At 49.2% G+C, this 25,472-nt stretch overlaps 1 protein-coding gene across 8 annotated transcripts in view; it reads right to left on the bottom strand.

The window, feature by feature from the left end:
* MINDY4 (MINDY lysine 48 deubiquitinase 4) overlaps positions 1-25,472 on the bottom strand; it is a 104,232-nt gene that overhangs the window by 41,897 nt on the left and 36,863 nt on the right. For 7 of the 8 annotated variants that reach the window (XR_005369671.1, XR_005369670.1, XR_005369672.1 and 4 more), the window contains exons 6-9: positions 17,427-17,485; positions 11,925-12,031; positions 9,305-9,421; positions 8,009-8,097 (exon numbers count right to left, since the gene is read on the bottom strand). Coding sequence is in view for 5 of the 8 variants with exons in the window: in XM_038557238.1 (XP_038413166.1) it covers positions 8,009-8,097; positions 9,305-9,421; positions 11,925-12,031; positions 17,427-17,485 (372 nt within the window). In the remaining 3 variants the exon portion in view is untranslated. The remainder of the gene's footprint in view (positions 1-8,008; positions 8,098-9,304; positions 9,422-11,924; positions 12,032-17,426; positions 17,486-25,472) is intronic. The other variant, XM_038557239.1, reaches the window with a different exon arrangement.

The following is a 25,472-nucleotide window of genomic DNA, read 5'->3' as shown; positions in this document are numbered from 1 at the left end:
CATGCTGAGCTGTGGGGTGGGGGGGGGGGGGCGCAGACTGGAGAAATGTGAACCAGGAGACCAGGACACAGGTCAATATGATGGGCAGCATGTGGCCACTCCCCAGTGCCTGAGACGCAGAGCAAATGGTCTGTATCCAGGCTGTCCAATGACTTTAAAATGGGAGGTGAATGACACAGCCGTCCCTCAGTTCCCCTTCCATAAACTAGAGATGACAACAGTACCTCCTCTGTAGCACTGGGGGCTTTAAAACAAGGTGATAATGTGTAAGGTCCATAGACCAGTGCCTGGCATGGGATGAATGTTCAATAATGGACACCTATCACTATTGTCTTTATGGAAACATCAAGTCCTCACTTTGGCTGTGGTGACAGGAAGGTGAACTCCTAACATCTGGCGTGAAAGAACAAGCCCCTGACACCAGGCAATCCTTCAAACCTAATGAGACAAACAACAAGTCCTCAACCACTTGAAAGATGAAATGGCAGACTGCCTGCAACTACTGCAGCCTTTGGAAGCCCGCCACGCTTCTCGAGGAAATGGTTACCACGCCATCACTAAACCAGGGAGCCTGAGCTGTGCGGGGAGCACTGGCCCAGGTCACCATCAACTATGAAAACAAAGGTAAGGAAATGTTGTTCTGGGTTTCCGGAGAGGTGATGCCAAGGACAGAGGAGGGCCTGGAAAGCAGGGCTTGTCAGACAAAGGAGAAAGGATTGGCCATGTATCTCTTTGGGTTCAGAACCTACGAAAGTAGGCTTCATCATCCCCACAGCTCCTGTTTCCTGCTGTGTGCCCTCCTGTGTGACCCCACTCAGGTGGGGGCACACATCCCGTCAAATACCCCTCCTGAGAACCCCTGCCAATCCCCATCCTGCCCCTACCCAGGACTGGGGTGCCCTGCTCCCCAGATGAGTTGTTACAGCCAGGGCCTGACCAGTGTTTCTGCTCTGTCTTGTCCCTGTGGGCTCTTCCTGCAACAAAGGGGTGACCAGGGTACTCCCCTGGTTAGAACCCTTATCATGGCTAGAATTGTGCAAAATTGTGTCTGGACTGTAAACTCTGCCTAGGACAGCTATGCTGGAAAACCTGCAGACTGGACCTAAGAAGTCCCCTTTCACACAGTCACCGTGCTCTGCACGAACTTGCTGACGCGAGTCATGTGCTTCATTGAAAGCTTCTCGGTGTAGCCACAAATAAGATTTATAAAGCCGACACACAGGGGCACCTGGGTGGTTCAGTGGTTGAGCATCTGCCTTTGGCTCAAGTCACAATCCTGGGGTCCTGGGATCGAGTCTCCCTGGGATCTGGCTCCCCACAGGGAGCCTGCTTCTCCCTCTGTGTCTCTCATGAATAAATAAAATCTTTATAAAAAAAAAAAGCTGACATATATTGAGCACTTACCATGTGCCAAGCACTGTTAGAAACACTTCACATGTATTGTTTCATCACCCATCAAAGCTCCCTTATAAACTTGGCAGTATTCTTGCCCCTTTTAAGATAGGGAAACTGAGGCACGGAGACTGAGACACTCGAGGTCACACAGTAAAGTTGGAAAAATTAAAACAGCATTGAGGGAGGAAGGAGAACTCAGGGAAGTGGAACCAACTGTCTGGAGCTCTTGGCTTTAAGAACCAGCATCCCTCTGTCTTCAAGCCCGTCTCTTCCGCACCGTGCAACACCACCAAGAGATCCAACTCATGTCTTCCTGATCTCACAAACTGGTCATAGACCCTCTGAACCTCTGTGTTTCTACACCAAAATCCTCATTCTTCTCACTGGCTCCTATTTAGAAACTCTTCCCATCTCTCCATCCTCTCCTGGGCCCCAGTTTGCTCTTTAGAGACACATCTTTCCAGAAGACACGGTGGGAAAGTGCAGTGGCCGGGCCTGGGTTAGGCTCCTGGCTCCCAGGCCTTAGAGAAGCCCCTGGTCCTCGCTGGCCTTCACCTTCCCACACAGATGTGGACACCGGGCCACGTGCCCCCAAGCATCATTCTGCCATTTGACTGGCCACAGGGTGGACAGGGCTATCCATGCAGATGATGACGAGAGGAAGGGAACAGTGGGGTGAGTCACCCAGACTCCAGCTTCACCAGGTAACTCCCTGCTTTAACCTGCAAAACCTCAACGACCAGGATGGTCCTGGGTTGCCTTCATCGGTCAGATACACACTCATCAAACTCCTCCCACAAATCTAGCACCCAGCCTGGCTCTCCAACCAAGAGAAGTTTCTTTAAGCATCTACTTCCTCATGGGAGAAGTGCAGGATGAAGACATTTGTCTATGGGTGGTGGTGGGTGGTGGTGGGCGTAGGGGAGCAATACAGCCTGCATGCTTGCCCAAATTACTCAAGTCCTTCAGATTAAAGAGATGTTCTGATGCTGATGATCTCCAACTAGCCTCACCCATCCACTCTGCTGTGCCCAGCAGTCCGCATCTACAAACCACCCAGAGGAAGGCTGGGGAATGACCGCAGCCTTTCTGTTCCCTCTCAGGCTCACCAGCTGCTGCCAGGGGTGGGAAGAAGCATGGTCTGGGGACCGCTGGACCTGGGGTCCAACCCCAGCTCTGCTACTGGTGTCCAGACAGGCCTCAGAAAACTGTCCCTCCTTCTCTGAGCCTTGAATGTGGCCATTTCAAAGGGCAGAGGAGGTGAGGAGCCAACATCCTTGTCTGTGGCTCTCTCTAGACCTCTCACTAGCAGGGGAGTGAGGCTCATCATCGCTTCCCACAGCCAGCCACTGGCACGACCCCTCCCTCAAGGGGTAAAACACGGAGCCCTGCCGCCTGGCTCTGTCCTCGACTGAGGAGAGGCCAGCTGCCGGCCTGACAGAGTGGGCCCTAATGAAGCCAGACAGCCCTGACGAGAAAACACCACCCCTGCCAAGAGGCCTTTATTTCAGCATGACTTCCCTGGAGGGCGCAGTCAATCCCCCACGCAGCTTCCACAGAATCGTTCCCGTCCGTGGTGGGTGGAGGACGTGAGGAGGGGCCCCACCGCCAGGCCTGCAGCCCCAGCGTGGGAAGGCGCACAGGTCCTTCAAGCCCCCACCTCCACCCCCAGGGCCCAGAGTTGGGCAGCTGCCTAGACGGGGCGGGCCAGGCCACCGTGGTGTTCCTAAAGAGAACAGAGGAGTCACCTGCATTTTTTTTTTTTTAAGTTGGGTCATTTCTGAAATCCTGGAATTTCAGCGTCAGAACGAAGTACTGAAAGCCTCCAACTCCACTCAGCACACACCAGCCAGGCAGAAACATCAATAACCCAACCCATCAATATTAAAATTGTATGAAGAAATCAAGGAAACCAGAGGTGCTGGGCACAGAGAGAGGCTCCTACAGGGAGGTCACCCGTGGTTCACACGAGGCAGGGGGTCCCCAGGATTTTGCTGTATTACTCTTTGTACCCTTCTGTACTGAGTTCTTCCAATCAGCGGTAAGGGGGAGGGTCTTCCCAGAAGCCCTCTGTGAAACACAGAGCTGCACCTTGGTCATGAGAGTCCCTATAGGGTCCAGCACCCAAGTGTTCTAAACTCAGGCCATCAGCCTCCTGGCACTAGCCCCTCCTGACCCCTCTGGCTCTCCCATTGCTCAGAGTTTCTTCTGGGGCACAGCAGAGTCAGATGGCAGACAGGCTCAGCTGCAGATGCCAGGAGGGACCCCGGGCGAGCATCTTCCCTTTCTGAGCTTCCTATGGTCCTGCCTGCTTGCACAGCCCTTGATGATTTGCATTTCCTCGTCGAGTCAAACTTAGAGGCAAGACAGAGATTCACCACTGGAAAAAGTGAAGCCCTTGCAGCCCAGGTCTCTGGATCCAGCCCAGTATGTCCCACCCTGGAATGGGCTAAGGAGAGCAGGATACTCCTTCTAGCCTCAGCATGGGCACCTACAGGCTGCGTGGAAACTCACGTGGCAGGGACAACCCTCTGTGGCTTCTGACCTGCAGGGCCTCACTGCCACAAAGACTCTGCTCTCACTTCCCTCCTCTGCTGCCAGCCCTGGGCACCAGGCCCTTGCTCCCCTGACCTTGGTTTGCTGCAAGTCCTAGCTTGAACCCAGAAGACTCTCCCCTCCTACCCCTAATCCCCCTCGAGCCCCACCACAGCCCCACAGCAAGGGAAGTAGGAGAAGGAAACACAGGACTCGTGTGTGTGTTTGTGTGTGTGTGTGTGTGTGTGTGTGTGTGTGTGTGTGTGTGTAGGCATCTGGCACCGCCCCTTGCCTATAGCCTACCACCACCGGGACCTCCCTCAGCTCGTCCCCCTCTGAGGTACCTCTTCCTGAGCCCCCGATAGAACCCCGGTGGATGGAAGCAGAAAGCCAGCCCACGGCACTCAACCTGCATGGAGGTCAGCCCTGGTTGCAGCACCTGGGGCAGCAGGGGCTAGGGGTGCAGAAGGGAAGGTGTTTCTGGTAAGGAACAGTTGTGAGACTAGTTGTGGGGCTCCCAAGAAAACTGAGGTCACTCTTCCGCAGCATGGATGCTCCCATGCTTCCTGGAGGAGGGGGCCCTGGCCTGCAGGCCAATCTCCCTGGATACTGCACGCAGACCTCTCCTGGTTGAGCCAGGCAGCCAGACTGGGGCTCCTTCCCACCTGGCACACCCCTACATAAATCCCCCAGCAGCTCCTTCTTCCCCCTTCTCCCTCTGCCTATCCACCATTGCCCCTAGGACCCAGCTCAGACCCACCAGCCTGGCCACGGTGGGCCTTCAATCTAGGCTGACCCCAACTCCCCTCTGAGTCCCAGCCAATGGGGAGCCTGTGGGAGCCAGGAATGCACTCCCTCCTCCCTCCTTCCCAGCAAAGACTTGACGGAACTCTCCTCTGGTCAGTGCTTAGACACCGGTCAGTGTAAACTGGGGCCTGAGTCCACGCATGGCCAGCGGCTGGCTTGCAGATGGTGGGAGGTGTTAGAGAATCTCACGTCCCATAGCTGACCCAGTTTGCTTTCTACCCAGAGCCCAACTTGCACCCACAACCAGGACGTCTTTTTGCCTTCCAGGCCCTGGCTCCCCTCTCTGGTGTGGGGACCAGACTGCTCCCTGGAGAATGTGCCTATGGGTACAGAAGCTAGAACATCCTCTCAGTGGTGGTGGGGAGGGACGAAAAGGAACTAAGCCTGCCTTGTGTGTGCCCTGGGCAGAAACAGCCCTTCCTGGAACCAACTTAAACACCCCATCCCAACCTTTGGGAAACAATCCACAACTTCCCCCAAGTACAAAGTCCAAGTTCAAAAGCAGCTCTGAAGGAGAAGGGGGCCGAAATAAATTATGAGACATCTCCCATGAGGGCCAAGGCCACGGCCTGACCCAAGCAGCTGGTAAGACCCCAAGGCCCTTGTGGCAGCCTGGCCCTGACCCATCCGCCAGCCTCAGATCTCATCCTTGCCCCTCCAAACTCTGCCCCAGGCACCCTCAGGCAACTCTCAGCTCCTCTCTCTGCCCTGCTCTCACTGCCCTCGGGCCTCTGACATATTGTTCTCCTTACTGGAACACCATTCCCTCCCCTCCCTGTTAGTCTGGATAACTCATGCATTTGTCCATGCGTTCATTCAACAAAAATTCTGAGGGCCTCTTCTGTGGAGTAGGCCCTGGGCTGGATGCCAGGGACAGGCTGCGAACCAGGCCGCCCAGGGAGGCCCCTGTTCCCATGGGGCTGGTGTTCTCAGCAGGAGGAGGAAGGACAGAAGACTGTGGACAGGTAACAACGTCAATGAATGAGGGCACCAAGTGGTGGGGAGGCCTTGGAGTGGGCCCAGGTTTGTCTCAACTAGGGAAGACCTCCCTGATATCAAGGACTCTGTGCTATGAGGAGCCCAGAAGAAGTCTGAGGGATTGGCTGGGACGGGGGACACTGAGGGAGGAACAAGCATGTGCAAGGATGTGTGTGAGGCCAACTGGGAGTCCTGATTATCTCCAGACCTCAGTGAGACTTAAATGTCACTCCTCCAACAGGCCTGCCCCACCCTGCCTAGGTCTGGTGAACCCTGAGCATCTGGCACATCCCTATGAGCCTCCTGCTTGTCTGGCTCTCGTGCTTGATCATAGGTGCCATGAAAGCAAGGCTGTGGCTGTCCTGCTGAGCCCTGTGTTCCCTCCAAGCACCTGCCCAGCCCTCCCTGCATGCTTCTTTTCAGTGCAAGGAAGGAAGGTGGGCAGGCAGGGGCATGTGCACTCAGGGACAGTCCCTGCACCCTTTGAGGGCAGCAAGAGGTCCCTCCCTTAGCAAGCAGGGAGCATTCCAGAATCTCATGCACTGTGCTGCCTCTCCAGGAGAGTCGACAGCAGGGTAACTGTTGGCCGTGGTCACTGTGGGCAGCAGTCTGCTGGCTGGCCTTGCAGAGGCCTTGCACAGACAGGAGCGGCTATGTTCGGCCTGGTGAGGATGGGCACGGAGAACAGCAAGGACAAGGTGGGATCCTGCTGTGGAAATGTCCCTCTGCTCTGGCTATAGTTATGCTACACTGGTAATTAGCACCTATTAGCTTGAGACACAACACCTTGATGATTACTTGGTAATTAGACAAATTATATTATTAGACAAATTCTAAAATGCCAAGCAGGAAGAGCTACCTTCACTTAGGCCCTGTCTGAGGCAAACTCCTCTAAGCCGGTAAAAGATGTTTCATTTGTCCTGAGCTTGGCAGGATATCAGGGGAGCCAGCATCTCTCCCAGGAATCTAAACATGGATGAACAAGGAATGGGCCTTTGTTGTCTTTATAACACCTCAGGTTTGGTTTTTGGTTGGTTTGGTTTGGTTTTGGTTTTTGGTTTGGTTTTCAAGGCACTGGAATGCCCAGAGCAAAGAGCAAGTCCCTTTAATTAAAATTCAGAAACTAGGGACACCTGGGTGGCTTAGTAGTTTAGCACCTGCCTTCGGCCCAGGGCGTAATCCTGGAGACCTGGGATCGAGTCCCACGTCGGGCTCCCTGCATGGGGCCTGCTTCTCCCTCTGCCCGTGCCTCTGCCTCTCTCTCTGTGTCTCTCATGAATAAATAAAATCTTTAAAAAAAATATTCAGAAACTGGCAAAACTCAGCTGTGATTTTAGAATCTGTTTAATCACAACTTTGTGGAGGGGAATGGCAGTATCTACTAGGCAGGAGGACTCTTCTGGGGTGCCGGAGATATTTTTCTTTCTTGATCTGGCTGATAGGTTCCCGGGTGTGGGACTTTGCAATAATGCACTGAGCAGAGCATATAGGAGTTGTGCACTTTTTTGAGATGTGTACTTTTCTGTATGCATGTTCTATTTCAATTAAGAGAGAGAGACAAAAGAACACATGCCAGTTCTAGAGTTCTGGGGGGTAACCGAGCCCAAGCTAGTAACTGGGCACATGCGGTGATGAAAGTAAGAAGCTGATCTCAAACTGGCCATCCAGCCCCGGCCTTGGCCAGCACCTTGCCAATCCTATCTTAGCACCCACCACAGTAAACAACTGTGGTTTTCTATCCACCCCTCAACCTCACAGAGCACTCTGCCTGCACAGAGATGTTCCAGAAAAGTCGATGGAGTGAGGAGAAGGAGGTGCCCATGTGTAAACACTTAATGTGTGAGGTGGAAAACAAATGGCTGAAGGGAGTGGAAGCAATGCACTGTGGGGCCGGCTGGAATGCGTGGTAATGGCTGTTGGCAGAGGTGAGGTAACATGGGGAGGGAGGGGAGACCTGGGCTCAGTCGAAGGGTCAGCAGGTTGATGTGGGTGTGGATGGGATTCGGGCAGCTGCTGCGCTCGACTGCTGAGGAGGGGGCGGCCTGAGTCTGGGTGCCATTCCAGCAGCTGCTTGCCACGTGGAGCAGGACTTAGCAACCCTCCCTTCTTTTAGAGGCAAACGCATGCAGGTCATTTAAACTGGTCAAGGGCTGGCCCCATGAGCCAGTCGCCATTTCCCTTTCCAGAAGACAGGAAATATCAGGGAACACACACGCTTCCTTGCTTGTTTTTTCTGGACACTGAGGAAAAGACTTGGGAAAAGAAGATATTGCTAGAATGAGCGCTGACTTACCGAACGCCGTCAGCTTTGCTATCTCCTTCAAATAGGAGTTTTTGTAGGACACAGCCTTGGACAGCTGCCAGAACCCCACAGGGACCCCCCTGCAAAGAAGGACATACATTAGTGCCAGTGAGGACTGGCCCAAGGCAGAGCTGTCTGTTCCTCCAGAACCAGCCTCTACCCACAGGTTATAGACACGGGGCCACGAAGCCACCACCTCTCACACATGGGCCTTTGATACGCTGAGTACTTCTACGAGGCACTGAGCCTGATCACAGAGAAGGGCGGGGACAGAGGCCCCGGGGCCCAGCACCGGAGAAGCAACGGGTCTGCAATGTCTCCTGCGAGGAAAGCCCGCCCTCACAGCCAGTCAGGTATACAACCAGGTATGACCCAGTCATCCAGGGCCATGCTTCCACAGGCTGAGGATGTCAATGGTTTGCTCAGCCTTCAAGGCCCATCCTAAAGGCGTCCTCTACCAGGAAGCCCTCCCTGACGATCTCAGCAGCCCCTTCAGCAGCCTCTGCTTATGTGAGCACCTTCTACCCAGCTGTGGCCTGCCTGAGCACCCATTAGGTGTGTCTTGGCCCCCTCACCCATGTTAGAGGAAGAAAGCTCCTTTAGAGTTCATCCCTGTAGGCATCCACAAGTATAAGGATTATCAGAGTAGCAGGTGTGAGTACCCTTGAACTGTGGGTGCAGGAAGAGGTGCTGAGTTTGGCCACACTAGGGACAGAGGCTAATAGTCCTGCGGTTCTTCCACAGGCAGTGAGAGGCAGGGGAGACTCTAGGGGCTTGAGAAACAGAACCCTATTGGGCTGCTGGATTTCGAGTATCTTCTGGCCCTTAAAGTGTGTATCTCGGGAAATGTGTACACACCTGCCCCAGCCTACCTACATTTCCCTGTCTTACAAGGCACCTCCCCTTCATGCACTTCTTCTCAAAGCCTCCCCTTTATTCATGCTGCCTCCTGCTTCAAGTGTCCTCCTCTTTCCAGCCCTACCTGCAACACCATTTCCCAAGACTCTGCCTGAGGACCCTCTTTGATGCGCCCAGCCAAACACAAGGCCCCCTTCCGCCCCTCTCAGAGAGGCTTCTGGACATTGAGGAGAAGCCTTGGTAGGGTGAGGGTCACATTCCCCAGCTCTTTCTCTGCCAGCCCCCCATGAAGTCCCAGCACTGGGTGATGAACCTGGGGCTAGCCAGCACTGGATAGCTCAGGAAATGTGCATGGGACTTAGCAAACTGGAGGACACCCTGCATGCCAGGCCCACAGAAACATCCCTGGGAGACGTAAAGGCAACCTGCCTTGTTCTGCACGATGCCATATTTTAATGACGCTTTGTCACTGAAGGAAAAACTCTGAAGTTTCCATTCTTCATTGAAACAGCAAAAGCTGGAACCGAACAGAAGAGTCTTTATGTCCTGTCAAAAGAAGAGAGGGTTTCGTTAGTTGTCTTAAGGGCAAACTTAGTATTATTAGTATTAAATTAGTATTAGTATTACTATTATTAGTATTATTAGTATTAAATCATAGTATTATGCTGCTCAGTGTTTGAAGTCCCTCAGGAGCTGGTCTTGCATTCTAGCAGAGCAGTCTGTTTTCCAGCAAGGTCATCGACTTTCGTTCTTTCACAAACTCATTCTTCTCACATTTGAGAGAAGAGAAAGTGTGACCCTGAGGGTCTTGGCTCTGGAACATCCGCAGGCCAAACCAGCCTATGATGACCCAGGCCCAAGTCTTTTTAGGTTCCTTAGAGGAAAACTGAAACACAAAATTTTAGTTCTAGAAGAGACCTTGGAGGTTCTCGACTGCACGCTATAATCACCTGTGGAGCGCTTAACAATCCTGGTGCTCAGGCCACATACCAGCCCAGCTAAATCAGAACCCCGGGGTGTTAGACTCCAGTGTCTGTAATTTTAAAAGCTCTCCAGGCAATTCCAAAGTGCAGCTATGTTGGAGAACTGGTGCCGTAAGACAGGCTTAGCAAACTATGACTCACAGGCCAAATTTGGCCCCACACATGTTTTATAAATAAAGTTTTACTGAAACATGGGATCACCCATTTACTTATAGATTTTTGATGCTGGCTTCTACGTTACAATGGCAGAGTCGAGCGGCTGCAACAGAGAGCCCAAAATACACGATCTGTCCCTTTACAGAAAAAGTTTGCCAGCCCCTGCGCTAGTACCACCCCCTACTACATGTAAGAATCTCCTCTATGCCATCACCTACAAGTGGTCCCCTGTGAACTCAACTTGAACCCCAACAACCCAGTGAAGGGGTTCCCACCACCCCCCAAGGCAGTACCTCCATTTTTTCACAGCTCTGTATCCTCTAAATTTCTAGCTGATATTGATATCACTGTGCATCTCCCATAAACCCAAGACCTACTCTACAGAGCCCTGGAAAGTGCCCTGAGCAGCCCTGGAAGGCAGAGCCTCTCCTAGGATGCCCCCTCCTAATGCCTCTACCTCCTCTCTGTCCACCATGATTTTATAAGGTCTCTGAAGGATCAACACATGGGTTGTATGGCCACCTCTCCAGGTCAGATCTTTCCTGCAGATTCAGATTATTTCCTTTCAGAATTTTTTTTTCATTACACGTGAGGAAGTCTAATTGATCAAAGCATTTGTCTACACGACGTCAAATGTGGGCTGGCGGCACACAGGAGAGAAGGCTGGATGAATTCAACCGCCAGGACTTGGTTTCCTGTCTTACACAACAACAATCAAACAAAAACAAATTTGTACTGAGTTTTTTGAGAGCTTAGAAACTACAGGGACTGGAGTTTGCTGGCTGAAGCCCATGTCTGTTCTCTTAATCACAGAACGACAGCCCGCTAGGCACAGCGTGGTCACCAGGCCACAGAGTTGCAAGCCTGGAAGCCTGGGTGCTATGGATGCCTGTGCCCTGGGCCCTCCTTTTCCCTGGGTGGGCCTCAGGTTTTCCAGCTTTCGGAATTGCTACTGCTGGATGGTCTGATTTTAGGAGTCTCAAAGGGCCCTTCTCAAAATAGGAGTGTGCACTGCAATGAATCACAGCCCTGTGGCTACAGATAGCCAGAGCACTTACTCCCGGGCTTGAGGCCATGTAGAGTGTCTGACCCGACCCCCTGGCCTCCTCTGCCCTATGGTCTGAAAAGAAGGAAAGAAAAGAGAGGGGAAGAATGGAAAGGGATAACACTCCTAGAAAAATCTTTGACTTTTTTATCTGTGAGCTGAGTAAATACTTATAGGTAGGAAGCAAAGGAGGTCAACTGCATCCCCAGGCATTTTAGCTTTTCCTCCTGGATCCTGGTTGAAGAGCCAGTGGCAGACAGCAGGAGCAGCATTCCATCCCCCAGAAACTGCCGGCCAAGGGGAGAGGTGAGGCCATCTGGCAGCTGAGATGGTGAGGAATCCAGGGCATCCCTGCAGAGGAGGCTGACAAGGCCAGGAACCTGCTCCCTAAGTCTTATGACCTCAAGTGCCCCCAGGAGGCCAATGCCGATGTGAACCCGATGCTAAGGAATGATTAACACCCGGATATCCTTCCCTCACTTCGATGCAGCCTGAGCCCAGCTTGGGAGATGAGCGCCAAAGAGCCAGTCTAATGAGGACAGTCCTCCTACTGCCATCACAACTCTGGAGTTGCCTGTTGCACACGTGGGGTAGCAGCACTAGGCCGAAAGGAGAACGAGACCCTGGAATGTCTGAATGGGAGGAGGTTGTACGCTCACCTCCTCTTGAAGAGGACAAGGCCCTCATTTTCCTGACTGGAATTTCCATTTTAACAATGACTGAGACATAAGCTGAATGGGGCCAGAGGGATCAAAGTCACCTCACCCACACCAATTCACACCAAGACAGCCTCAATTCACACTGCACCGATTCATACCAATTCAAATCAAAATGTATCCATCCATACTTTTAACTCCACACCAACCTTGGCCACTGAAAGGTCCATCGGCTTTGACACTATTTGCAGCTTGAGCATCGTTGGGACTGGAGACAGGATCACTTCTTCCCTTGTCAGTTCATCCTCCACATCCTCTGAAAGAATACCAGGACATGTGAGCTTCTCGTTATGATGCATAGAGAACAGAGTAAGAAATCACTTGGGGTGTCTGGGTGGCTCAGTTGGTGAGGTGTCCAATTCCTAGTTTCAGCTCAGGTCATGATCTCAGGGTCATGGATTGAGCCTCCTACCAGGCTCCATACTCAGCAGGGAGTCTACTTCAGATTCTCTCCTTCCCCTCTTCCTCTGTCCCTCCCCCAGCTCACCCTCTTCAAATAAATAAATAAATAAATAAATAAATAAATAAATAAATAAATAAATAAATAATAAAATCTTTAAAAAAAAAAAGAAATCTTTTAACACGAAAGACATGGATAAGTTTGAATGAAAGGAGGGCTTTCCCAGCTTCAACCTGCCTCTCCTCTTTGGAGTTCCCAGCCCTTCACCAGAAGGAGAAAAGGTGCTCCTTTTCGCAAGCTGCTCCTTGTCACAGCTCCATGCTGGTCCATGGCACAAGTATGCTGTGATTTGGCTACTGGTCCACTAGAAAGTTCTGCCTACGGACATGCAGTGAAACAAGAGCCTAGGTCTGAAGCCATGGCATGGAGTCAGGCCCAGAAAAGCCTCCCTCAGACATGTTTCTTAAAAAAGGTGGGCAGGGCGTGCAAACCTATGGCCGAGGACAAACATGAAGAGGGCAGAATTAGGAAAGAAAATGCCACCATTCCTGATGAAATAATAATAATAATAGATTATCACTGTCATGGCTTTCACTTACCAACCACTTGTGTTTTAGCACCTAAGTCCTGTAACAGTCCCAAGATGGGGCAATTATCACCACGCCCACTTACAGGTGAGAAACTGAGCCTACAGAAGTGAAATGACCGGCCTGATAGCCTGCAGAAGGAAAAGTGGCAGAGACAGGATAAAACCCAGGCCAACTCCTAATTGTTCTGCCATCCTGCCAGCCAGACTTCCAGACCTCCCTGGACCTCCAGCCGGAAGGGACACTAAGTCACATATCCCATACGGTCTTCCTACAGCTGGAGCAACAGAGGCCCGGAGAGGGTCCCAGCGTGGTCTTGGCAGCACCAGCCTGTGCCTTCCTAGCTGGCTGAGCCTCCGTCCTGCCTCTTTACCCACGGCTGCAGCATTTACCAGAACACTCAGAGGAAGGACCCAAGTGAAAACAATCCAGGATAATTATGCTGGCAAAGCTGAGTGGACCAGTCTCCAGAGAGCCTACTGAACCTGTTTTTTCCTCATTTTCCCAAGATTAAATGATTATTTTAAAAGTACACTCCACTACATAGAAATCAACATTATTGCTCATAATTCTGTACATCTGGGACTACAGAATTGTCATTATCCCTGCCCCACATCTTCTGGAGATGCTATCCAAAGGCCAACATCCCCAGGACACACGTCTTATATCCTCTTCTACAGTCTCCTTTTCTCCCCTGGAGGAGGACCAGGCACAGGACGAGGCCAACTCCACTGAGAAGGAAACCCTTCCACCTTTAAGCTGAAAAAAATTAAAAGTAAGTCTGGAATTTAAATGAGAACTCTTCTTAGTTAGGGCCTCTGAAAAAGTTGCCCTGTGACCACAGCCTTATAAAAGTACCCAGAATTATGACCAAATGTTCACTCAGCAACGTACATAGGTCTTAAAAACATGGTGCTCAGTAGAGAAAGCAAGAATGCGGATGGGATGTGTAAGGCGGATGCGATTTACAACCGTCACAAACACATGCACACAAAAAACACTACACATTTTGCAAGAACATACACAAGTAAACAGATATTGACTAAGTACTGGAGAATGGTGGCTCGAGGAGAGGAGGGTCATGGGAGCGTGGGGGTGGGGCTAAAGGGAAATGAAGGAAAGCAAGAGGCAGGGAGGAGGAGAGACAGAGAAGGAGAGGGAGAGAGAGAGGGGAGGAAGAGAGGTACAGGGAGGGAAGGCCAATGGGCAGGCTTGCAAAGATCAATACCGAGAATGTTCCCTGGGGGAACAGATGTGTGATTAATTCAACCCTGGGCAGCTGAGGCCCAGAACAGATGGGAAGATAACCTGAGTGACTCTACCAGGCCCCAAAGGGCTCCTTGCAACGCCTCAGCCCAGACTGTTTCCTGGAGGCGAACAAGGGGCAGTATTTAAGCCTATTTGGAGGCTTCTGTTTAGTCTGAGTTTGTCCGGGAGGGAGTTGGGGCCAAAAGGAGCTCTGCTCGGGGCTCCATGAAGTGAATCTGAGACTGAAAGCTGGGGGCCCGGGGGACACAGACCGGGTGGGGCCCCCGAGAGCAAGCAGCCATCCTCAGCTATGCCAGGAGGAAGTTGGCCCCTGCGCAGGGATTTGGTTCAGGACCACAGAGCAGGCCTCGGGCCCAGATGTGGTGGGACCGCCATGCGAAGGAAAAACAAAGCACTCCAGAATGACATGTTGGCCAAGCAGACAAAACCATCTGCAAATGCCGGTGGTTTCAGGATGCTATTTTTAAGGCCCTGGAATAAGGGTCTGGTTGAAAAGAAGCAAGGGAGTTTGTTTCCCATACCATTGTATTTACCCTTTAGAGGAAAACATATATACACACACGCACACACAGTAATATATAATAGAGGTCCATATATGTCTATTTCCAGGCGTCTGATGGGTATTTCCCACTGACTGCAGATATCTTGCCCTGGAAGTGCCACAACACCCAGACCCGGAATCTCAGCACAGCACCCCTCCAAGACTGCATTCGGATAACAGATCCCATCTCCCCAGCCTGAGACCTCAGCTCTCTCTCACACACCACGAGGATCCAGCCTCCAGATCATTCTGCCTCCAGGATGTCTCATACCTCACCCCTACCCCGTCTCCCTCCACTGTTACAGGAATATGTCATTCTTTTTTTTATCCATCCATCAAGCACTTCATTAAGCATCTGTGGTGTACCAGGGATTGATTATGTGGGACAGTGGAGGTCCAGAGAGGAGTAAAGCACCACCCCTGCCTTCAAGAAGCTCTCTGTCTAGAGGGAGACACAGAGCCCCAAACAAATAATGTAACATGAGACAGTGCAAGGGTTTTAAGAGCAGAGGAGAAGGGGCAAATAGTTCTGCCTTAGAGAGCAACAGAAGCTTTCCATTAGAGCTAATTATTCGAGCAGGGTCTTGAAGTACCCAGAGGATTTCACCAGACAGAAGAGGGTACCAATCACATCTTTCTGAGACTATTCCAAGAGCCCCCCCCCCCCCACTGTTCTTCCAACCTCCAGGCCCTTATCTCTAAAATCCATCCTCCACAGGTATCCAGAGATAGCCCAGAACCCACAGCACTGCACACATTACTCACCTGCACAGAATCTTCAAGTGCTCATTACTGGCTAAAGATTTACAGTCAAGCTCGTTAGCACAGCACTCAAGGTAATCCTGGCCCTGGCACACCTTCGTTCCAGCCCCATCTCCTCCTGACCCCATGACTTCCCCTATGGGCCAGCGGCCTCAAGCCAATCACTCTTTCTCATACTCCGTGCCTTGTCTACAGGCTTGTTGCACATCCCTACTTGGCAAGACCTTGCTCAGCCTTCAGAGCCCCATCTAAATACTACTTCACTATGGAGACTTCTGGAACCCACCACAGAGCTTGCTTATACATCTCTTGAAGCACTGATGAACTGCTAATCATCTGCTTTATGTGTTGCTATCAGAGGACACCTCTCTTCCTTTGCCCCACCCAACTCACCCCTCCAAGAAAGTAGGTCACTTTTTATTCCCCTTGATGTACTTTCAACGGCCTCATCTATGCCCTGGCACATAATCACCAACAGAAGTTTGCTGAACTGGACCAAAGGAAAATGAATTGGGAATCAGGGTAGGGAAGAAGATTCTATTCCTCTAACCAAATTTTATTCCTTGTCTCTGCCTCACCCCAAAACTTCTCTTGCCCTTCCTCTTGAGGGCTGGGTTCCATGATCTCTTACCTGTTACGTCCTTCCCTTTTCTAAATCATTAGCTGAGCCACTAGCAAAGTGGGGTCTGCCTCCCTCTGGAAAACACACACACTTCAAACAACTAGGTTCTGAGAGAATTGCTAAAAGCCTTCCTTCCAATAGAAGCCCTCTGGGTTCTGAAGGCCAGGAAGTGCTTCATTTTATGTCCAAACAGGAGTGGCTTTCACTGGAAAATCTTAAAGTGCAGTGCTTTACAGAAACACTTCGGATGCCAGCACTTGCTGGCTCCGTACCTCATTCCGCATTGCCACGTGCAGGACTCTGCCCCTTCCCGGGCTGGCCAAATGACACCCACCAGGCACTTCTGATGATTAAAACTCTAAGGGAACTGTTACCTCTGAAGTGAGCTGAGCAGAATAAACAAACCCCTGCCTCGTCATTCAGAGAGAGGCCCCCTGCCTTTCAACTTCATCAAAGCAAATTGTCAGACTGCATGTCTCACACAAGAAACTTCTAAAGAGTGCATTGCTTTTTTCCTTTGGTTTAAAGGGAGCACTTAAAAGGAGAGGGAAAGTATGTGAAGAGCTCCTGTCTGCCAAAATGGCCCAACAGGTAAATTGCTGGCTTCCAGAAGAAGACCAAATATCAACGGCACTCAAGGCTCATCCTTTCAAGTCTGGTCGCTGGTTTGGCATTATGCATTTCACTGCTGCTTTACCAAGCCCCGCAAACACATCAGTCCTTGAGGAGTAGAGAATTGTAGAAAGAGGAAACAAAAGATCGCTTCAAAACCAGAACAGATGGACATGTTCTCTATCTGGATCCTGAAGAGTAGTTATAGGGATGTACATATATGTGAAAATGCGTGGAGCTAAACACTTAACGTGTGTACTTGGGGATCCCTGGGTGGCTCAGCGGTTTAGTGCCTGCCTTTGGCCCAGGGCGTGATCCTGGAGTCCCGGGATCGAGTCCCACATCGGGCTCCCAGCATGGAGCCTGCTTCTCCCTCTGTGTCTCTTCCCCCCGCCCCTCTATGTCTATCATGAATAAATAAATAAAATATTTAAAAAAGAAAAAAAAAACAGGTGTGCACTTAAGTACTTCATGCTTATGCCTAAATAATAAGTTGATAAAGTTTTTAAAGGATGGTCCCCGCCAGGCAGAGCTGTCTTCTGGAGACCTTGGTAGGTTCTCAATAGCCCTAAAAGAGCCTCCAAAGGCAAAAGAGGCCCCTCTGTACCCCGCCCACTGCCCCCCACCCCAAGGTGGGTCCAAAAATGCCCAGATTTCTTATAAGGATTTCTCCAGGACCGAAAGAAGACAAAAGAAGACAGCAACCAAAAAGAGAGAAGCCTGCTCTACTCACTGGGCCAGCGTCTCCTTCCTAAGGTCAGGTGGGAGGTAAGGAGCACCCACCCACTAACTCCCAGATGGAGCAAATAAAGCCCCCTGAGCCCCACGGGCACAGCATAGAGGCACAGCTGCACCTACCAAGTTGCAGGACACCCAGCTCACCATCAGCTTTGTTGGGCACTGGCAACTTGTTTTTCCTAGAAAAAAAGAAAATGTCAATGTACCAGAGGAAAATGATACTGAAACACAAAAAGCAGAGAAGAACATGAGGAGCACTGGATGGGGGTTCAGGGGCTGGTTCTCTCTGGCCCTTGCCCTGCCATTCATGTGTGCCTCGCACCAGCCACTCCCCCTCTCTGGGTCGCAGGTTCCCTCACTGGATGGGACTAAACACCCTCCCAGGTGCCTCTCAAATATGTGTTCTCACGGACACACACACATACACACAGCAGCCAATACAGGACAACATACCTTGTAGTCTGACACTTGCTAAGAACCAAATGCAAGTGTATCTTGCTGATGTCACTGTGATACTGCTAGAAAACACACGCACACACACACACATGCACACACACACACACACAAATCAAGTGCTTGTAATTAATCATTGCACAGATATTTTTTCATCACATCTCTATTTTCTTTTTATTTTTTTTTTCCTCCTAGCTTTCTTGTAAAGCCATCAGCAGCCATTTATGAGAAACCTCTAAAATGCACCAAAAACCTGTCCTGGGATTCTGATCTGTAAGTTCATGTATGTACATGTGGAGCTTTCTTAAAATGGCCCACCTGTATTTTAGCTCTCTTTAGATTTTTTTTTCCCTCTAGCATGCATCATTCTGGATTAAAGCAAATCTTTTTTTTTTTAAAGAATGTATTAAGAATAACAATATTACATCACTCTCTGAAAATCCATTTACTATGTTAAAAAATGACAGCCCTTTTGAACATGGCATTGAAATATATTTTCCTCCAACATCCTTGCAGGGTAAGATATGATTGAAGTAACAATCGTAACCTTGCCACGGTACGTTCTATTGAATTGGCTTCCTCCTGAAGATGTATGAAGGGGCGTGAGTAGAAGACCACAGAGGATGCATGGCACCAAATCCGTGAGCACACACTGCTCTGAACTCTGAGTTTCTTTCTCTGGCCTGGGGCTCTGGAACACAGAGCTCCTTTCCCCCACCCTCCCAGGCAGCCCTGATCCTCCCCCACTGGGTCAAGCCCATTTTTCCCTAATTCAAAACCACAAAATTCCTATGTCTCTACGCTACCAGGATTCAGCAAGCGTTCTCTTGGGGACTGGTAAAAGAACAAGCTGGAAAGAGAATCTGAGGCTTGGAGGGGCAGGAGGAGGAGGTGGAGGGGGAAGCAACACAGATGCTGTGTCACAGCCTCCCTTCCCCAGCCTCCAGCAATGAGAAACTGCACTTCACCAGAGGCTTCTGTAAGCATCTCTCTCCCACCGCCACTGGCTCTGCCACTAGAGGCTGAGGACCCGAGTTCCACCTCTTTCTGTCCCTTCTGTCACTATTCCAACCTGAGACTAAGGCAAGATGCCTCTCCTTCGCATCTCAGTAGCCCTTCCTGAAAAGTGAGGATCGAGGCACGGTGCTAGATGACCTCTAAAGTCTGCCCCAAAGCATCCAAGCAGGGAACAGCAGGAGCCAAAGAAAATGACATCTCTCTTGTACCTGGCTCTGCTCTCTCTGTCTGTCTCTCACCCAGATCACTGGTTCCCTGAACCCCCAGTGTGATGCCCCACCTCACACCGACTCTCCACATCTCTCTCACACGGGTGTCAAGGGAATCTTTCTAAAAACCAAATCTGAATACGCCACAGCGTGGTTGAAATTCTTCAAAGGTTCCCCATCATCATCACCACCACCAACAATAATATTTATAAAAATGACAGCAATAATAACAGCAAATACTGACTCCTTTGGCTGTTCCAGGCACTGTGCTGATGCTCTGCAAGCAACAAAAGCCATCTGCTTCTCGGGACAGCCTTATGAAGAAGCTGTTGTGCTGAACCTCACAGACATCCAGTAATGTTCCCAGTACAAGTAAGTGGCGGCACAGGAATTTGAACCCAGGCAATGATGCCAAAGACAAAGGCAGCAACCACCACATATACTGCTTCCTTGAAAAATAAAATCCAGGATGGGGCGCCTGGCTGGCTCAATCAGTGGCACCATGACTGTTGATCTCAGGGTTGTGAGTTCGAGGCCCATGTTGGGTGTAGAGGTCAAGTTACAATAAAACATTAAAAAATAAAATAAAATAAATCCAGGCCCCTTAGGGTGCCCTATGGGCTATCTATTACTTGGCCACTTACCACCCCAGCCCCCTCTCCCTCTGCACCCTCGCACTCCATGTGCATTCCCTGCATGCTGAGCTTCTCAGCCTCTGCCTCTGTACCTTTTCATAAGCACTTCATTCGGGCTAGAACATCCTTTGGCAAACCCATGGTGATCCTCTACAGCCCAAGGGTATGCCACTTCCTTCTCAACTCCAAACACACATTCATTCATTTCCTCACTCTCTCATTCAGCAATCACATGGCAGTTATCTGGCAGGCCTGTCCCTGCCCAAGGGAGACCCAGGCATGGAAACTGAACAGACACAAACTGCAATTTGACTTGGGCATAGTAGGTTGAATAGTGGTCCCCAAAGATATTTGTGAATGGTACCTTAGATGGCAGAAAGGACTTTGCAGATGGGACTAGGTTAAGGACCTTAGGATAAAAGAGGGTATCCTGGTTTATCCAAGTAGGATCCATGAAATTACAAGCATGCTTATAATAGGGAAGCAGAAGGAGAGGTGACACAGAAGAGGAGAGGTGGTGTGATGCCCAAAGCAGAGGTTGGAGGAGTACACTCCGATGATGCGGAAGGGCCACAAGTCCAGGATGTGGGTGGCCATGAGAAGCTCCAAAGAAGCAATGAAACAGATTCTCCCCTGGTGCCTCCAGAAAGAACGAGCCTTGCCAACATCTTGACTTTAACCCAACAGAACAGATTTCAGACTCTGATCCTTAGAACAGTGAGATAATGTATTTATGTTGTTTTAAGTCACTAAGCCTGTGGTAATCTGCGACGGCAGCCATGGGATACTAATACATATAGTAAGAGTAATCACAAGGAGGGACGAAGGACCACGGAGTCTCTTGGTCACCCCTGTACCCTGCATGCCCAGCACCAAGGCAATGTTCCACAAATAGGTGCCGAGTCCCAGAGTGACCTTCACTGAAGCCAGCTGACTCACACAAGGTCACACAGCTTAGAAGTGCCAGAGCCAGAACTCAAACCTAGGCCACTGGCTCCAGGCAAAGCTTCAGAGCACGTGGGTGGCCAAGAGCCACGGCGAGAGGGTGGAGATGATGTTCCCATTGCATGGGGTACAGCTGGGCCTCTCCCCGGTCATGGGACTTCCACCCGGAGCGCCATCCATCAGCTGCAGAAACCCAGGTCAGATGCTTTGTGTCCGTTTCCCATAGACCTCATCACCAGAGGAGACTTCAGTTCTGCTCCCACTGAGGGGATATGCTCATTGTTCCTTTCATGTGTCCCTTTGTGGTGTAAGCATTACAAAGTTTAAAAGGTCAGTTTAAAAGCATATTCTTGCCTTTGAGTGAAAACTATTATGGAAAACAATGACAAAAAGATAAATCAAGGGTTCAAAACACTTTTTCAAAATGTGATGGTGCAGATAAGCCAGAGACATGTCAAAGTGTGCATCCAGTAAACCCACGGGAGCCAGGCTGTAGACACCCTGCTTGTCTTCCATGTCTGAGGTCACCACTTTTCCCCTAGGCTCCCTTTTGTGTCCCCAAAGGAGAAGCCAGGACTCGATCCTGGATAACTGAACCCTGGTCAGTGGGAAGAGCTACTTAGAAACCTGAGTTCTTGACCCTGTTCCATCAATCCCCACGTGCCCTTGGGCAAGTCATCTCCCCTCTGTGGGCCTCAGGTGCCTCATCTCTACCTTGGGGGAAGCCCAGGCATGCTCATCACCACAGGACAGGACCAGGTGCAGGGTCTCTGAGAGGCCTGAAGTGTCTGGGCCATGCTAGCTTTGAGGATGCTCTCCTGTTTATGCAGCCTCACACTCAGACTATTTCACTGACTCTTAACATAAAAAGAGATGGGAAGATGCTCCTTCCTCAATGTTTGGCACTAGATACTTGGCTACATTAGTTATAGAGTACAAAAGAAAGGTGTCCCATGAGAAGACATTGAGCACTCACTATATATTCCATTTGATGGCAACTCAGAACCCAGTGTGAATGGAGTCCAAACTGACCCCACTCATGTGGCACAAGAATCCAGACTATAACATAAAATTTTCCCAAGATGGTGATATCCTAGCATACCTAACTAAAGCAATGTAAAATTATCTGGAGGGGCACTTCTCCAAAGCAGGTCACACAAGAGTCCCCAGGAGAGAGATTTTTTTTTAAGTACCACTGAAAATATGCTCAAAACAAAAAAACTAGTAAATATATGAGAAAATCATGCACCATCAGTGAAAACCAGGTGACACAGAAAAAAGGACTCCCATGGACTTGAGATAATAGAACAATCTAAAATACACTGTAATGGGTACCTGCGTGGTTCAGTGGGTTCTGCGTCTGCCATTGGCTCAGGTCCTGATCCCAGGGTCCTACTCAGCAGGGAGTCTGCTTCTCCCTCTCCTTCTGCGCCTCCCCCTGCTTATGTTCTCTGTCTCTGTCTCTCTCACATAAATAAATAAAATCTTTTAAAAAACGTATGTGTTACAAATATATATACTATATGTGGGGAGGGGAGAAGAGGAGAAAAGAGAGAGAAAAAAAACAAGTATGACAAAGTCCTAGGCTCACTGAGTGTAGGTGAGGATGGTATAGGTGTTCACTCTTCTATTCTTCCAACTTTTCTATAAATTAGATCTTCTTTAACATTAGGGGAACTTGGGGTGAGCTTCAACAGGAGATGGGATACAATGAAGAGAAAATAAATTACTAGGAGCTATCAGATGACATGATCAGAATGCAGCCCAATATGAAGAGAGAAAATATGTGCAAGAGCAAAGAAGACATGTGGAGGTGAAAACATCAATTCCAATACCCATCTAAAAGGAGTTCCAGAAAAATATTCTTTTTAATTTTCTCTATTCCAGAAAAATAAAGAGTGTGTGAGAAAGGAGATTATTGGAAAGATAATGGCTAACAACCTAGCAGACACGAATCCTCACAGAAACCTAAGAAGCCTCAAACGGCACATGTGGAAAGCAAAGCACACCTAGATACATCATACTGAAACGACCAGAATTTTAATGACAATGGGAAAAATCTCAGTGGAAAGGCAGATTATTTATAAACAAAAATTACTTTAACAAAAGATATCTTTGATACTCAAAATATTAAAGGTAAGGTCAAAACGAAGACATTTTCAGACAAAGGCTGAAAAAGTTTACCATCACAAACCTTCACTGCACAAACCACTCACGGACTTACTCTAGCTAGAAGGAAAGTGAACCCAGGAGAAAAGAGCAGGATGAAGGCAGGAGCAAGAAAAGAAATCTGCAGACATGTAGATAAACCAAAATGAGAGCTGATGATACAAAAAATAACAACAGTAACAACTAATTACGGGGTAGTTAAAAACACAGGGATAATACTAGATGATGATACATAGGAAATGGGACAGGAAATGAGCAGCTGAAGCTTTCTAAAATCCTTGTATTCTTTGACAGGGTAGAGAGACTGATCAAACCCAAACTTTAAGTCAGTTATGATTTAAAAAAAAAAAAGAATTTTAAGAGCAACTGCTAAAATAGTAAAGACATAATCTATAACGTCCAAATCAGAAAGCCCAAGAAGAAAAAATAAACACCACTTGATTCACAAGTGCCGCTGTGGATAATTATTTGGCAGTTCCTCAAAAAAGATGAATATAGAATCACCATATGAGGGGCGCCTGGGTGGCTCAGTGGTTGAGCATCTGCCTTTGGCTCAGGTCGTGATCGTCCTGGGACTGTCCTGGGACGGTCCTGGGAACAAGTCCCACATCTGACTCCCCGTAGGGAAACTTCTTCTCCCTCTGCCTATGTCTTGGCCTCTCTCTGTGTGTCTTTCATGAATAAATAAATAAAATCTTAAAAAAAAAAAAGGAATCACCATATGACCCCCTGCAATTCCAACTCCTGGGTATATACCTCAAAGAAGTAAACACAGGGACGTGTGTTCACAGCAGCACTATTCTCTATAGCCAAAAGGTGAAAACAACTCACATGTCCACCAATGGGTGAGTGGATAAATAAAATGTGGCATATTCATGCAACAGAATATTATTCTACTATCAAAAGGAGTGACATGCTATGACGTGGATGAACTGCAAAAACATGATGCTGAATGAAAGAAGCCAGAGACGAAATGTCACATATTATATGATTCCGTTTATGTGAAATACCATAGATTGGGAGTTGCTGGGGATCAGGGGGTGGGAGGAATGGGGAGAAACTGCTTGACAGGAACAGATTTTGCTCTGAAAAGAAGAAAATGCTTTGGAAGTAGACAGAGGTGACAGTTATATAACACTATGAATATGCTAAATGCCACTGAATCGCTCACTTGAAAATGGTTAAGAAAAAAAAAAGGGACGCCTTTGGTGGCTTAGTGGCTGAGCATCTGCCTTCAGCCCAGGGTGTGATCCTGGAGTCCCACTTGGGGCTCCCTGCGGGGAGCCTGCTCCTCCCTCTGCCTGTGTCTCTGCCTCTCTCTCTCTCTCTCTCTCTCTGAGTCTCTCATGAATAAATTTTTAAAAAAAAAAAGGAAAAGAAGAGGAGGAAACAAGAAATAAAGAAAAAGCATATGGCGAAACGGAAGTACAGAATACAAACAAAAATTCAAGTGTATCAGTAATTACAATAACAGCAAACCAACTCCTTGCCAGCCAAAAGACAGAGACACTCAGGATTGACCTTTTTTTAATCATTAATATGCTGCTTCACGAGGTACGTGACACAAAAGGTAAACCATACAACATGGGAGAAAAGAGAAAACCGTTTAAAAGCTAACACAGGGCACCTAGGTGGCTCAGATGGTTCAGCGTCTACCTTCGGCTCAGGTCATGATCTCAGGATCCTGGGATCGAGCCCCGCATCGAGCTCCCTGCTCAGTGGGGGGTCTCCTTCTCCCTCCAGCCCGCTCATATTCTCTCTCTCTCTCTCAAATGAATAAATAAAATCTTTTTAAATAAATAAAAGCTAATGTAGTTAATCCTGTATCATTGGATTAAAAGTAGACGTTGGAATAAAAAGCATTATTAGTGATAAACTTACTTGTTACAGAACAACAAAAGGAACGATGCAACAGGAGAATTCAGCCGTGTTGAACCTCTATAAAATGAGGTTCAAAAAAAAATGAGGTTCACCACAGTCCCACCTCAAAGACCTGTGGTGAGCATTACACACATCAATCCATCGAGCGCTGAGAATAGCATCTGACGCAGAATTGCTCCATGTTCCCTGACATGAGGATGATGGTGGTTATGAGACTAGTAGCACCTTGACTCCAAGCACCTAAGCTTACGAATACGAGTGCAAAAATATGAAGTAAGATAACAAACAACCGCACTGGCCATGACTTTGAAGACAATCTCGGCCAAGTAGGGAAGCAAGAATATTTTAACATTAGAAAATCTAGTCATGGAATTCATACCAACAGAGGAGACAAAAATCTCAGTAGACCAAGAAGAAACATTTGGTAAAAAAATTCAATAAATACTCATATGTACTTTCAAACTAAAAACTTTAGCAAGCTCAAGGAATAAGAAGGGCTTTGCTTTACTTGGTACAGACGGATCTCAACCCGACAGGACATCCCTACACTGAAGCCCTGCTTGCATCCCTACGGGAGGCAGTGGCCTCATGAGGCTGTCCTATCCCACAAGATTCAAGCTCTCCTGGAAACACACCAACGGCAGGCAGTGCAACCAGACAAGTGAACCTGACGACCGGGGCCAGGTTTCCTGGTGCAGGTCCAGCACTCTTGCCACCACCCGGCTTCCAATAGAACCTCCTTTCACAATGCACAACAGGGCTAGATGATAATGGAGCAGAGAGCTGTTCCATTGTCAGGGGACACACAGGAACTGGACAGACGAGCCACAGGGCTAGCTCGCACCAGAGAAGACTGG

The sequence above is a fragment of the Canis lupus genome, chromosome 14 (genome assembly GCF_011100685.1).
Source record: "Canis lupus familiaris isolate Mischka breed German Shepherd chromosome 14, alternate assembly UU_Cfam_GSD_1.0, whole genome shotgun sequence".
Taxonomy (NCBI): Eukaryota; Metazoa; Chordata; class Mammalia; order Carnivora; family Canidae; genus Canis; species Canis lupus.
This window is presented reverse-complemented; position numbering and strand designations above follow the sequence as displayed.